General features: G+C 42.9%; 1 protein-coding gene across 2 annotated transcripts in view; it reads left to right on the top strand.

Moving 5' to 3' along the window:
* MEGF10 (multiple EGF like domains 10) overlaps positions 1–15048 on the top strand; it is a 130887-nt gene that overhangs the window by 34313 nt on the left and 81526 nt on the right. For both annotated transcript variants that reach the window (XM_083151562.1, XM_083151563.1), the window contains exons 3-5: positions 1716–1817; positions 4121–4221; positions 7419–7511. In XM_083151562.1, coding sequence (XP_083007688.1) covers positions 1716–1817; positions 4121–4221; positions 7419–7511 — 296 coding nt within the window. The remainder of the gene's footprint in view (positions 1–1715; positions 1818–4120; positions 4222–7418; positions 7512–15048) is intronic.

Here is a 15048-nt window from a genome sequence, read left to right as displayed (position 1 = left end):
CTCTCCATCTGCTTTTCTATTTCCCATGGGCTGATTCCCCGGAAGATGTCAGTAAATAAAAGCATGTGGAGAAGAAAGGTCAGACTGGAGCTACAAGTTCCCATACTCTCACTCTGCTTGGTTCCCTTATCCAGGGCTCTGAGTGATCTTTCACTGTTGGAAACTCACAAATAGGTAACAGTTTTATGTGAAACACAAATGCAGTGGCTCATCTGAAAATCTAGCTGCATCCTACAATTCCTGTCAGACCTAAGGTGGTACAAATATATGACATCAAACATCCCAACATCTCATGTGTACCTTTTGCATGTCATATTTATACATTCTTAACTTATATAAATAAACCTGAAATAAAGACTCGGAGGCATGGGTTTGGCAGAAATTGTTAACTGATTTATTTGTAGCAATTTTTAAGCTAGACTGATTATTTAATTTAGATTAATTAATTAATGGTGGCCAAGAAAGAACGGCTACTACTATATCCAGGGCTATTTTTCAATAGGCTCCAGCAGGAACTGAGGCCCTTATTCTAGTTCACTCTTTCTGACAAATTCTTTCTTAGATGGACAAAACCATGTGCACTGCAGGGGGGCAGATTTAAAATGTACAGAGAGAATTAGATTTGGGTGAGTCATTTTGTTTCTGTGCAGGGTAAATACTGGCTGCTTTATTTTTACACTGCAATATAGATCTCACTTTGAAGTAAAACCCCATGCAAATCTAATTATCTCTGCACAAGTAACACCTGCCTCACCTGCAGTGCACATGGTTTTGTCCATCTAATGCTGTGTACACACGGGGGCGATATGGGCTATAATCGCTGGGAATATGGTTGCAGGCAACCATATTGCCAGTGATGGAAGTGTGCCCCAGCGATAAATCGCCAGGTGCGCGCTCCCGTTTTCTACCCCATTGTAATCGCTGGTCGCAGGAGCTTGCTCCTGCGACCAGCTAATTACCTCTGCGGCTCCACCAGCAGAGGTTCCTTTTCATCAGCGACCATCTCTAGCAATATATCCCCCCCCCCCCCGTGTGTACGCACCTTAAGAAATATTTTGTCAGAATGAGTGAACTAGAATAAGGGCCTCAGTTCCTGCTGGAACCTGCTGAAAAATAGCCCTGACTATAACTCCACCCCAACTCTAACGTAATTGGCCTAACTCAAAACAAGCGGTATCTAACTCCACCTAACAGCATTGACTACCCACCGAGCCAGGTGGGGTCGCTGTCCCCGAACGGGTGATCCAGCGAAGGCTTAAGCCAATGAGAGGTGAGTGCACTGAAAACAGGCCAATAAAACATCAACTTCAACACGTAGTGTGAGCTAATTGATTAAATCTGCCGTTCTTTCCCGCCTATTAGCTAACGCGATTAAAACCCACCACCCTCATTAAAACAAAAGGGGAGGGAGGGCGGGGAATTCAGCAGGAAGAAGAGGAAGTCTCCTCCCCTTCCTGCAATATTAAACTCAGTCAACCCAGCCAGGCCTATGCTCTTATTGGATCCCCGAGTCACATGCATCCCAGTGTGACACGCAGATGGGGATGTTTAATTCACTCCATGTCCAGTGCTGGCATTACGTTACTCTTCAGTTGTACTCTTAGTGGAGGATGTTATGAAACGTATCTAGACACAGTTGTTGTAGCCGGGTGGTTTTTCAGAATTATTACACTAAAGTCTTGTAAGTATAATGAATGTATTTCTTTATTCCACAGCTATTCTGTTACAGTTCAGGAATCCTATGCACATCCGTATGACCAAATCTATTACACCAGCTGTACAGATATACTGAACTGGTTTAAATGCACTAGACACAGGTACGCTAATAGTGTTTGCTGCACTTTCAGATCATTCATCAATATTTTGTGGCAGAAATGTTTGAACAAAACAATGGGCTAAATGTGTGTGACCGTGTGAGAAATAGAAAGTGAGAGTTTTTGGAGAGTATTCCTTGTTTTGGATTCCGTATGAAATCCGGGCGGTCGGGATCCCGGCGTTCAAAATTCAGACGCCGGAATCCCGACCGCCGAAATCCCAACAAGGGGGGACGTGGATCGCCCCCCTTGTGGGCTCGCTGCGCTCGCCACGCAGCGGGCCCGGTGCCTCGCTACGCTCGGCACGCTAAATTATTCTCCCTCCAGGGGTGTCGTGGACACCCACGGAGGGAGAAACTGTCGGGATCCCGACCGCCGGGATTTAAACTGCATCCCCTTTTTTTTTAAAGTGCCAATCAATTACATGGCCAAATCAGCCTGTTTTTTTCAGTGTAAATGATTGCCGCTTTAAAAAAAATGGAAAAACTCTCCCAAAATTTCTCACTTTCTGATTCTCAGACACTTACATTTAGCCCAATATGTTTATACGTGTGTTCAGGCCAAGTGTTCACATCACGTTCCTTTTCCAGATAACTACAAGAAGAGCGTTTTGCTGGCAGGAATCTCATTGATCCTGTTCTGCAAAATAGGGGACAATCATAAACTGGAGAACTGGAGAAAGCCATTCTCAAGCTTTATTCCAAAACATACACAATAGAAGAAAATGCTCTTGCAAAGCTTTCCTAAAACAAAGTTTTACACTGTATAGTTCTATAGCTTTATCACTAGCTCCATGTTGCAGCTATTGCAGGGCAATTCACTGCTTGTGGAACGGATCGTTCAAAGCTGTAGGATGTCACCATACTCTTTTACTTGGTCTTCAACAACCTCAGTAGGACATATTTGTTGTCTTCGTGACATATCTGGAACTGAGTAGAGGAGTGGATGCATTGACATAGAGATCAAGCACAAACAAATTTCAAAAGATTAGCCAGGCCTGATACATACACACGTACCAAGCACCATATCATGTTCAGTATACTCCTGAACTGTTAATTGCATAATATTATCCTATGGACCAGTTACCTATTTTCAGATGTCTAGACAGACTTAAGGTTGTCAATTGCAGAGGTAATGGTAATGAGGAATATCATTCATACATATATCATTTAATACACTTAAAAATGGGGTGTGCTACCACTGATCAGAAACACTATACAGTGCACCACAACATGACCTTCTTTCCTTTTCTAGTACTTCCTATTTGCACAGGTCACCTGCATTGTCCCTGCCAATCTATTCTGCAGGTAATAATTGTATTTTCGCAGAGTAACTACTGAGACTTGCTCTTGCTGGTTGCACAATAGAAGATTTATCTGCAGGCAGAACAATAGATCTGCAGATATATCTACAGACAGATTGGGCATCGTCTTCTCTATACACACTGTCCAATCCTTCGTGATTAACATCAAAACTGGGAGGGTGCATTGAGCTGTCAGTCACCAGGGGCTCTAGCAGCGGCTGTAAGGGTGGTCGGCGGTGCTCCCATACACACAGAACGATGTTTCGATATATATCTTTAGACTAGTAAGCCCGCTCGAAGCAAATGCTTCAAAAGCTAGTCTGCTACCTTGTGATTGCCTCTGTGTTTGTGCTTGTGTGAGAGAGAAAGATGTAGTTTCACTCGCTGCCAAAAGATGGCAGTGTTTTGGAGGCACACAAATGGACACTAGATAGCTAATATATTGGGCATCGGCTGTATTGTAAAGATGACGCAATATATCTGAACAAAGTGGTTCACAGATATATCAATGGTACATACTGGCCGATGGTCCATTGATATATCGGCCGTTCAATCGAACGGCTGCTATATATCGGCCATAGTGTATGCACCTTAAGATATAGCTGAGCATAGTAAAAAATATAACTGTAGACTTTTTAATTCATCATCATGCAAAGTGGAGAAACAGATGTAGCCACGCTCATTGTGGTTACATGGCGCCTCTGCATCCTGAGTCGTGGGTGCGACTTTGTGCACCAGACGGGTAGTAGTATTAAATATTAATATCTATGTATATCATGAAACCGTATGCTGTGTGGTGTAAATAAAAGGGTCACAATTAATGTATCACAGCATTTTATTAACACATATATTACTAGTCCTTTCAATTCACGCACCAGTTTTAGGTATGGTCATAGGCTGAAGGCGTTCCATCAGGCACCGGCAGTTGTATATTATGTGTGAACCGCGCATTGTTTGTGATCTGTATTGTGCTGTTTGTAATGTCTCTTCTTACTCGGCACAGAATTAGTTACCGCACTGCATACAGACGTGGAGAGAAAACGATGTACCGACGCAAATCTCAATGCTGTCCTGGATTTTATGAAAGCAAAGACATGTGTGTTCGTAAGTACATTGTCTTTAAATACATTCTATATTGTAAAGTTAGGTGTGACTGTATAAGAATTTAGGGTCTGATTCAGGTTGGCTGGCTATGAAGCTTATATATTTGCTGCCTATCGAGCACCTTAAAGCCACCCTGCCGAATGGCCGCTCCCCGGTGCCCGAATCCCTTCGCTACCATGCAAGGGGACGTGTTCTCTCACCAAATGATTTCTCCTGCCTTCAGAAATAAAAGTCAGTCTAAACTGCCTCCAATGACATGTGCCCCATAGCCTCTTAACAGATAATATAATGGGCACTGATTAGTTTGCTATGTCAGCAAGAATACACTTAATCCCTGGTCACCAGTCTCCTCCCAGCTGCTGCGTCTAAGTACTCCCTTGTGCTAGAAACACTTATGGCGGTGTGCCAGTCACCCAGCTCCGGACCTATACTAAAGCAAGCTGTTGTTTTGTCAGACGTGACAGGTTCAGGATTAACCCTTAAGTGCTAGATGGGGGCAATTGACTCCTCCACTGGTTAATATGAGGATTGCTTTTTTGGGGGGGCTCCAATTTCAGAGCAAATTCTTAGTAAATGTTTCCCCCATTTGAATCTAGCATTGTTAATATTGTATAAGCAGCTGTTCAAACACAACGCTTCACGCTTTATTATGTCCATAATCACTAAGCTGGTGTAGGGAGGGAGAGTAACAAAATGTTTATTCTTTTCACTTTTACGGTAACTTCAGAGACATAGACTAAAAAAATGGTGTGTTTGACATATTACAGTAAGAATGAACTATAAGCATATTAATACTTACTATATCCGCATATTATCTGTGATGTAGCAAAACATTTGTGCAGAATCTTCACTCCCACTGGCCCCATGATGGAACAGTATTACACTACTTGGAGTTCCACTACTCTATCAGCGGCTTCTCAATCCCATATGTCCTATATTTTATAGCTCATTCTGTTGGCTAATATTACAGTCTGTTCCCTTTTAGCTGTGTGTGTCCAGGGTGTAAATCTTGCGTTGTATATTAGGTAATAGCTATACTAGGTGGATCCATTTACTTTAATATAGTATTTGAAGTCGAACCTGATTCCGAGTGAAATCTAAAGGCCCCTACATACACATGGGGATTTTGTGCTCAAAGTAGCTCAGTTTTCAGGATTTGTGCTACTTTGAGCTCCGAATCCCTCAGTGTGTATGGGTGGGCGATGAGCGTTGATGCATGCTCCCACATCATTACCCGCGGCTGCCATCAGTCGGGCTGTTTCACCAGCCGAGTGAACCACTTTCCACAGTCTCCTACTGTGGAAAGTGGATCACCCCTGTGAAAATAGCTGGGCCCGGTGAAAATTGCTCAGTGTGTATGCACCTTAAAGGGTCAATGTACTAAGGTTTGGCGAGAGATTAAGTGGATGAAGATAAAGTACCAACATGCTCCTAACTGTCATGTTTCACACTGTGGGGCAGATGTAAGGGTGGTAAAGAGTGACAAATGCCAAGCCAATCAGCTCACAACTGTATTTTTTTCAAACACAGCATATAACATGACAGTTAGGAGCTGATTGACTGGATGTTTATCACCCTCACGTTTATTTCTTATTTGGGGCAGATGTATTAAGCCCGGAGAAGTGATAAAATGGACGGTGATAACCCAACAGTCAATCAGTATATACAGTATCTGTAATTTTTCAAACCAAGTCTGTAACTTGACAGTTAGGAGCCAATTGGCTGGTGCTTTATCACATTCCACTTTTTCTTTTCTCCAGGCTTAATACATTTTCCCCTATAAATCTTAGTACATCTGCCCCACAGCCTGTAACATGGCTATTAGAAGCTGGTTGGCCAGGACTTTTTCTCTCTCCACTTTATTTCCCTCCAAGGCTTTAAACATAGACACCTCATTTGCTAAAATGTCGCCCTCCACATCCCACAATTTGTACACACAGAGATGCACTACTCATTGAGACACTGGGCCTCAGAAATGCATTGAAAATGTATTAGCCAAGAGGGTGACAGACATGTTGCGGAAGTGGGAACTCTGATCCTTAATCACTGACATTGGAAGCAATTCTCTGGCAGAGATTCTGCACCTAACATGGGACTAGTTCTAGATTTAATGGGGTGTACAATGGTAGCATGAAAAGCTGCAAAACATGTGCAAGACGTGTCCCAGTCCTTGCACATGCATATGCATGCACCAGGGGAAGGGCTGACAATAACATTAGCATTAAAGTCCCAGACGCATCTACATTAAAAGACGCCAAAGCAGACGCAGCAAACTGAGACACTGAATCAGTCCCAAAGAAATTTTTGGGATTGTTAAGGTGAATAGCCGCACATTGCAGTATTTCTGTGAATGTTCCCCTCACATCTCAAATCACTGGTTGGTTACTTTGTTGTGACTTAGGACCAGATGTATCAAGCTTCAAAAAGGGATACAATGGAAAGTGAAAAACAGCCAGCCAATCAGCTCCTAACTGTCATGTTGCAGGACAGGTTTGAAAAAATGACAGGTAGGAGTTGATTGGCTGGTTGTTAATCACTCTCCATTGTATCACTTTTTGAAGCTTGATACATCTGGCCCTTGGAATGAAGTAGTTGCTCAGAATTTGCAGCACAGTTGACAGGAGTGACAGAGCACACGTTTACGGCATTTGCCAGAAGGACCAGATGGCCAGTCCGTCCAGCCCTGGTGGTATGGACCCCTCTGGACACAGGGACCTTTGTGCACCATACACCCTGCACCCATTATATACACTCCACGGATTGTAACTACATTATGTTACATTAGACAATATATTTTGTTTTCAGGTAAGAATGATACACTAATTCAATGCATAACAGATGATTCTACTAGGTGTGAGAAGGTCAAGAATTAGTTAAATGTATTTGTGGACATATAATTTCATGCGTTTGTGTTTCAGACATACAGTATTTACAGAAATTGAACAATTACAATTCTATTTGTATTGAACTTAAAATGATGTTTTCTTTGCATTCCTTTGAACGCTGATTAAGACATTATAATTGTAATGATTATGCAGCTGCCAGGATACTAAGTTATTACTGTATATTCAGTAAACTACAGGCAGAAAGTTCTGTTAATGCAGACAAGAGCCGTCTAATGAATAAAGTACTGATCAGCCAGTCAGGACATTTGGCAATGTTTTGTTTACCCAGCTCTTTCTTTTGATGTGTGACAGCTCACTGCGCTGATAAATGTGTCCACGGCCGCTGCATAGCCCCCAACACCTGTCAGTGCGAGCCAGGATGGGGAGGACCCAACTGCTCCAGCGGTAAGTGTCCAGCTGCTGCTGCCTGTCTCCAAATGCTTCTGCTCTTCTGTCCTTACTGTCTGGGAATGAATGGAGATATTATATATACAACACAGTTACTATTAGCATTATTTTTCTATTATGCTTGTCCAGTTCATAAAAAAGACCCATACACTTTGTTGTACCATTATTGTTTACCATTGTTTTACCATGGCGGGTATGTGTTAACGTGTGATAACTACTGTCCCTGCTTATATTGTTACCCACCTGTCTGCTGCAACGACCAGTGGTGCCGCTGATGGGTGCCTAGGCGCAGCGCAGCTCGGCGGGCATGTGCCACTCCGCATGTAATGTCTTATTGTAATGTATGTAATGTCTCCCCCCCCCCCCCCTCACCCCTGCTTGATGCTGCACTGTAAATCCACAAACAATTCCTAGTGTGCGCAAGCACACATGGCCAATAAAGTTGCTTCTGATTCTGATTACAAGGTTATAGTAAAAGGTATGTCTTTCATACCCCTTTCACACAGAAAATGAAATTGCCCTCACTGCCTTTGATTTATGAAACTCCATAAAGAGTTAACAGTGGCCTGTTACTTTAAAAGACAAAATCAAATTAATAAAATTGCTCAGTGTAAAAGCACAGGATTAGTTAACATTTTTTTTATACACATCATTGGCCATATTCCATTTTTATAGCAGGTAGCTACAAATTTTTGACAGGGGGAGCTAAATTTATAGTTATGCCACTTCTACATTGGGGGTCAAGGAGGGTGTCGACATTGAAAAACGCATGCCAATCTTTTCACATGTAGAATGATAATAAATGATAATGAATCTAATGACCAGTAGCACTAGCTACAGTAGATGCTTCTGATAGGCTGATTACATCTTGATCCCTCCCAATCATATTACTTCATTCATTACTGTGCAAGTATATTATATAAAAACTATAATATATTATATTAAATCTTAAATAATAATACATAAATAATAATAAATTGATGTATATATTATTCACATTACTTAAATGGCATTTCCCCTTGCACTGCAGGAAAGGAAAAATATTTTATTTTTAAAGCAGAAAACAACAGAGGTTTGCATTTCGTAATAATGGTACAGATGCATTTATCTATTGTGCAGATACCACTTTATTACATTTTAGTACATATTGGGCCTTGTTCTGATCGGAGCGGCCAAACGTGCGTACGTTCGCTATTAACGTACGCTAGCCGCACGCGGCCGTTGGGGTTAAGTCCACCCACAACTCTGCCGCATACGTACGGGCATAAACAACGTAGAAGGGGAGTGGCGTACAAATGAGCGTACGCCAACGTACACGGACGGGCCAGCCCTTACACTCCGACAACTGGCGTACAACTGAGCGTACGCCGCCGTTTACGGACGTCTCTCGCCCGTCTTCCCACCGCCTTCTTGCTGAGATCTGAGCGTACGCCAGCTTGCACGGACGGGTCCCTATTGTTTTCAATAGAAAAGTCAGCTTATGTCACCGCTCGTGAGAGTGAGCGTACGTCCGTGTACGCTGACATACCCTTCATATATATGGACCTGCAAATCTTGCCTTTCAACTATAATTATGAAAATTAATTAATTGATTGAATTAATTAATGTGCAAAATAGTGGTCATGGGCTTAAAACATTGCTGAAACATCCTTTGTAGGTGTTAGATGTGGTTTATGTTATTGTATCCTAAATACAAAACCTATGTTTGTATTAGAGTGAACACGTTGACACATGTCGACTTGCGTAGATTGAGTGTGCTACTGTGTAAAGTCTATGAAAGCACGTAGTTAATGTGTATAACTGTTTAGCAAATACCTACCTTAGCATATATAAGCAGGTCTTCAAAAGATTCTTACCTTAAATTAAACAAACCTTTAAATGTCGAGAAGTATAGAAAGATAAGCTTCCAATGTGTTTGAGTGCTGTGTGTGGCTTGCAGGTAGTGAAATCATGGTTTGGACTTAATAGACTGCAGCATTGCTTATTACATTCAGGTGTATGTGTTTGAGAAGGAATCAGCGTTAATTAGCAAACTCAGGCGCACGCTGGCATGCGGTATCTGTAGGGGTGGTTTGAGATGGCGGTTGGCAGCCGCCTGTTTTGTGTCCGAAATGAACGGTGCCTTAGTCGATCGTGCGGTAGTAGCACCGCTCATTTTTGGTGCACACCCCCGTGTACGCCCATATTTACGCCCATTTTCCCTCATTATTTCGGCCGCTCCCCTTTTCACGCCCCTATGCCGCCCCCAATGCCCGTACACTCGCGTACAGGTTTTTTCGCACGTAGAGACCCGTCCGTAAGCGTTGTGGAGTGGTCGCGCCTGCGCATTAGCGAATTTACGCATGCGCAGATCATGAAAAACCCCGGGACGTACGCGTACGGCCCGGCCGCTCCAACCAGAATAAGGCCCATTGTGTACTAATAGGTTAATGCAACTTTAGCAATTACTGTGCTACTACCAGTCTTGTAATCTCTTTACTAGGCCCATGTTATTCCTACACTTTAACGACACTGTTTGCCTAAATGTACAACACTGAGGTAAAGCTTGCCAATGTTATGTTAATGTACAATGGGATGCATCCTGAACATATGCCTTTAAATCTACTTTCTTAATAACAATTATTTATAGTATTTACTTTATTTATCAACAGTATTTTATATACTGTAGCGCAGCATATTCCGTGGCACTTTACAACTGGAGACACTGATACAACACACTATTAGTATTTATAGATAGCCAAAAAGGTAGAAGGGTCCTGTTCGCAAGCTTAGAATCCAACTCCACATGAGCATGATATATTTCTGGGTGACAATATATTCAATGCAGCCTAAAAAAAATGTCTATCTAGAGCCATGGGGATTCTGTGGTCCCTCCACAATGTCTGCATTCCAGACTGTACGTCTTACACTGACATCTTGTCATTCAGAAGAGGATTATGGAGAAGTGAGCAAACTGCTCACTGGGTGCTGAATCAGGGTTTAGGACATTGGTTTGGACAGATTCCAGTGGTCACATAGACACACAAAATAGGATCTGGTTTCACTGACTGTGTTGTTCTAAATCTCTTCATGTTATCCAGAAGTAACATGACTAGCAACTAGACAATGGAGACTCCCAGTTCGGATTTAAAGTGTTAATGCTTAACTTCTGTGGCCATGTCTGGAATGTCTAATGCAAGTATGTGTTATATTACAGTGATAAAACTCAAGCAATACAATGCAATGTCAACGACATATAATATTTCTATAAAATCACTGACTGCCTAGGTTTTAATGTTTGTACAGTCAATGAGCATAAATGGAAGTCAACTGGGTCAGGAAATATCTGTTACAAGTTATCCATGTACTGTAAATATCCCCATATAACCATTGGAGTATGATTGGCAGGGTTGTATGCAATCAGCTACACCGTCCTGCACCTTCGGCTGAAACTAGGTGTAACTGGGTTGTAACTAAAGTTCACACCAAGGTGCACTGCTGTGAGCAACTATGTTTGAGATGAGAGGGTATAGTTACTGTACTATATATATCGTTACTGTTGTTACCAAGATGTGCTGTAGAGCAGTCACTGTTTAATTAATTATTGGATCCATTCTGTAATTGTATTGGACAAAAGCAAATAGGTTACCTTGGCCCAGATTGTAGTTTTCAATTAAACTAGGATCTGCATTACAAAATATTGTAATGCTTGAACAAAAACACAGCTTTGTTCAGCTCCAATCTCAGAGAAATTGGAGATATTAATTAACTTTAGAGAACAAGACAACAATGTACAATATACAGTACATCCAATGAACAACACTTTCTTTTCAATAGCTGACCAATGTTAACATCATCATATCCGACATAATCATCTGAAATGCTAAATGACCACTATCTTTAAATAGAGCACTTGATGGTGCTAATGAATCCTGGTTAAATAATGTTTTCAGCAGAGTATGCGACATTGCAATATGCACGCTGACATCCATGTGCACTAAATTAGTCTAATAAAGATTTATTGAGCAAACACAATGCAGTCGTCGATGAGATCTGGCCACATAGTAGACGTGTTGAACTCATGCCTTGGAGCTACTCTATCAACCCATCCATCAGACATGATCAGGATCACGTAGAAAATACTATTCATGAACTTTCAGGGCTTTGACATTGATTTGTTCTTTTTGTTTAGTCAGAGAGCAGATGAATTATCAGAATCTGTTGGACCGAATGCGGTGACACAAAGCCAGGTCTTGGCACACAATTCCCTTTGGAACCTATTTCAGACAGAAGATTAAACATCTCTCAATGTACATATTTAATGGAACACAGTTAGTTATTGGACCTACATACATTGCACTAGTATACTATACTCATCTGCAACACTATACTATATATTGCATGCATTTTGCTCTGCGGCTGTTATACATATTGAATGGGTTTAGGGTTACCACAAGCCGTACGGGATCACGTTAGACAGTTTGGTAATTAGGACAAACAAATCCCCCCCCCCCCCTTCATGCTTTTCGTTTACTTATACTGAATGCTAGGCGTACCACCAACCCAATACTACACTATATAATGATAAGTAGTACTCATGTTGGTTCTTAAACACAATATACCCTCTATATATTTTTCTAATTGATTAGTCCGTGCAACTTCATCCCTGCTCCCCCCCAAATATATGTAAACATATGCAAGCCTCATATAATTGCTGCTCCATGCGTATGCATTGCGGCATAAGCAGGGACATGCCTACGCTTTGCAGGCTGAGCAGGGACACATCTGGAAAAAGAAACCTTTATGTGTCAGTAACCAACTTTTTTCAAGTAAGCATACATGTAAGAGTCTCCACAGTGTGAATTCTTGGTGCTACAGTATGGGAAGGAATTCAGGCAATACGCTCTCCGGATGGGACATCTCACCTCTGTACCTAAATAACCTACACGTGGGGTGGAAATATCCATCATTATTACAATATTATGTGTTTTTTTGGTACTCTTTACCTAGAACGGCGCCCAAGATTTGGATCTTGGGCATCGCAAGGTAAAAAATTGCGTCGGTCGCATTGCATGCGACCAAAAAAAATAGCATGCGATGCGACCGACGCGATTACAGCGATTTTACATAGGGAACAATGTTAAATGGCCCAATTGACCCGATTTTACATAGGGAACAATGTTAAATGGCCCCCCCAATTGTTAACGCCACCCCACGATCAACGTCAACCCGAAGCGTGGCGAGCGCAGCGAGCCTGCGAGGGGCGGCGGTACGCGTCCTCCGACCTTTTCATACCCCCACTATCCACGTCGGCGTGGAGTTGAGAATAGAAAGTGTGGCGAGCGCAGCGAGCCACCGAGCCCGAAGCGTGGCGAGGGGACGCGGATACCTTCACAGGTATCCGCGTCCCCTCGCAGGCTCCACAGGTATCTGCGTCCGCTCGCCACGCTTCGGGCTCGTTGGCTCGCTGCGCTCGCCACACTTTCTATTCTCAACTCCACGCCGACGTGGATAGTGGGGGTATGAAAAGGTCGGAGGACGCGTACCGCCGCCCCTCGTGGGCTCGCTGCGCTCGCCACGCTTTGGGTTGACATTGATCGTGGGGTGGCGTTAACAATTGGGGGTGCCATTTCACACTTGAGGGTGGCTATTTGGGCTTTGTGGGCCATTTAACATTGTTCCCTATGTAAAATCGGGTCAATTGGGCCATTTAACATTGTTCCCTATGTAAAATCGCGGTAATCGCGTCGGTCGCATCGCATGCGATTTTTGGTCGCATGCGATGCGACCGAAGCGATTTACATTTTAACATGCATTTCTATGTGAAATCGCGGGCATCGCATCTGTCGCATCGCATCGCATGCCGTTCTAGGTAAAGAGTAGCGTTTTTTTTTTTTGCTGGAACAATTTACAGCGCAAGTGACATCATTCTCCACTTTATATTGATATAAGTTGGTGACTTATTTTTGTGATGATCTCTGCAGCATTTGGAGTGCAGTGCCACCGGTGTGATTTTTTTTTGTATTGTACCATTAGGTACAGTAACTGACAGCCTGGCAACCTTGCTTTACAGAACTGCAATGGTCGGATTGGGGGACACATATACAGATGGAGGACCACTGATGTCACAATAGGTCAAACTACTGCATTTTTACATTCTATTACAAAATTAGGAAGGTTAAACTTGCATCCAACTCAGGCTCAGGTATAACTTTTTATGAAATACTAGTTACCGTCAAAAAAATGGAAAAAAATAACATTAATGTCAGCACCGGCAGCTGTGTGCACTTGAACAGAGCAACACTTGAGTTGCTCTGTTGGGCGCAATCTAGTGATTGTCAGCATGCAATACACTCGTATTCCCCCCATAGAGTTGAGGAGCAGCATTAGCCTTTTATTATACAGGATGAATGATTTTGTTACTGAATTTTTTATGTGCACTATTCAACATCAATTCACTCTAATATATAGTTTCGGACTGGGAGGGTGAGGATCAAGCGGGTGACGTCAGTTGCAGACGTGTGATGTCATGATACTGTTCCGATGTGTGACATCATGATGCAGTGGACGTCATGATGTCAGCCCGCACACAAGCCTGCCCGTCCTGGGCTCCTATCCTTACCTTCGTGCCCGGCGGTGTTAACAAAAGCTTTGTGGAGACATTAAGTAGCCTAGTGAATATGTTGCTTGTACTCTTATAACCACATAACGGCCTAGAAATAACTTCACACGTAGACACTTATCTAAAATAAAGACGCGACACCAATAGCTTAGGTTAAAACTGTCATACTTATTTATTTAAGAACTGGTATGACCCCCGATAAAGGGGATGGCAAAGACCAGGCACCTGAGACCAGAGACCGTTCAGGGGTGTTGCCCCGGGCAACGACCAGGTCGTTCCCAAATTCCTACACACCCCTTACCAAAGGCACAGCCCGCCCTGCGTGGACATCCCCCCGCCTCTAAGGCCTGACGCGAACATATCCGCCTAAATGTTCGTCGCCCCACCGCGCTGAGTCGAGGCCCGTCCGCCCTCCTGGCAAGGAGAGGGGTAATACCACGCAGGGACCACCTGACGCCCTTCTAGAATCCTGGTCGAGGGTGCTGTCCCGCCAATTTTAAAATTATAATAGCCAATTGAATCAAATTTTTGTGAGGCAAAGCCTTTAGAAGAAAGGGAAGGGAGGGTGGGGATCAAAGAATCAAAGAGGGCGCATACCCTTGCTACCCTAACCTATATACCCCTGACCTGGGGTGCAACCCCCTTTGCCCCCCATTGGTGGGGGCTTCCCGCCCTGGATTAACCCCTCCTTCTATGCCCTGTCTCTCTCACTCAACTTTATTTACACAGCCCAATTCACAGGCTCTTAACTGCACTTGGGCTTATTCAGCCCTCGTTTAAACTAAGTAGCCTAGTGAATATGTTGCTTGTACTCTTATAACCACATAACGGCCTAGAAATAACTTCACACGTAGACACTTATCTAAAATAAAGACGCGACACCAATAGCTTAGGTTAAAACTGTCATACTTATTTATTTAAGAACTGGTATGA

Source organism: Crinia signifera, chromosome 1 (assembly GCF_055691185.1).
Source record: "Crinia signifera chromosome 1, ASM5569118v1, whole genome shotgun sequence".
Lineage (NCBI taxonomy): Eukaryota > Metazoa > Chordata > Amphibia > Anura > Myobatrachidae > Crinia > Crinia signifera.
This window is presented reverse-complemented; position numbering and strand designations above follow the sequence as displayed.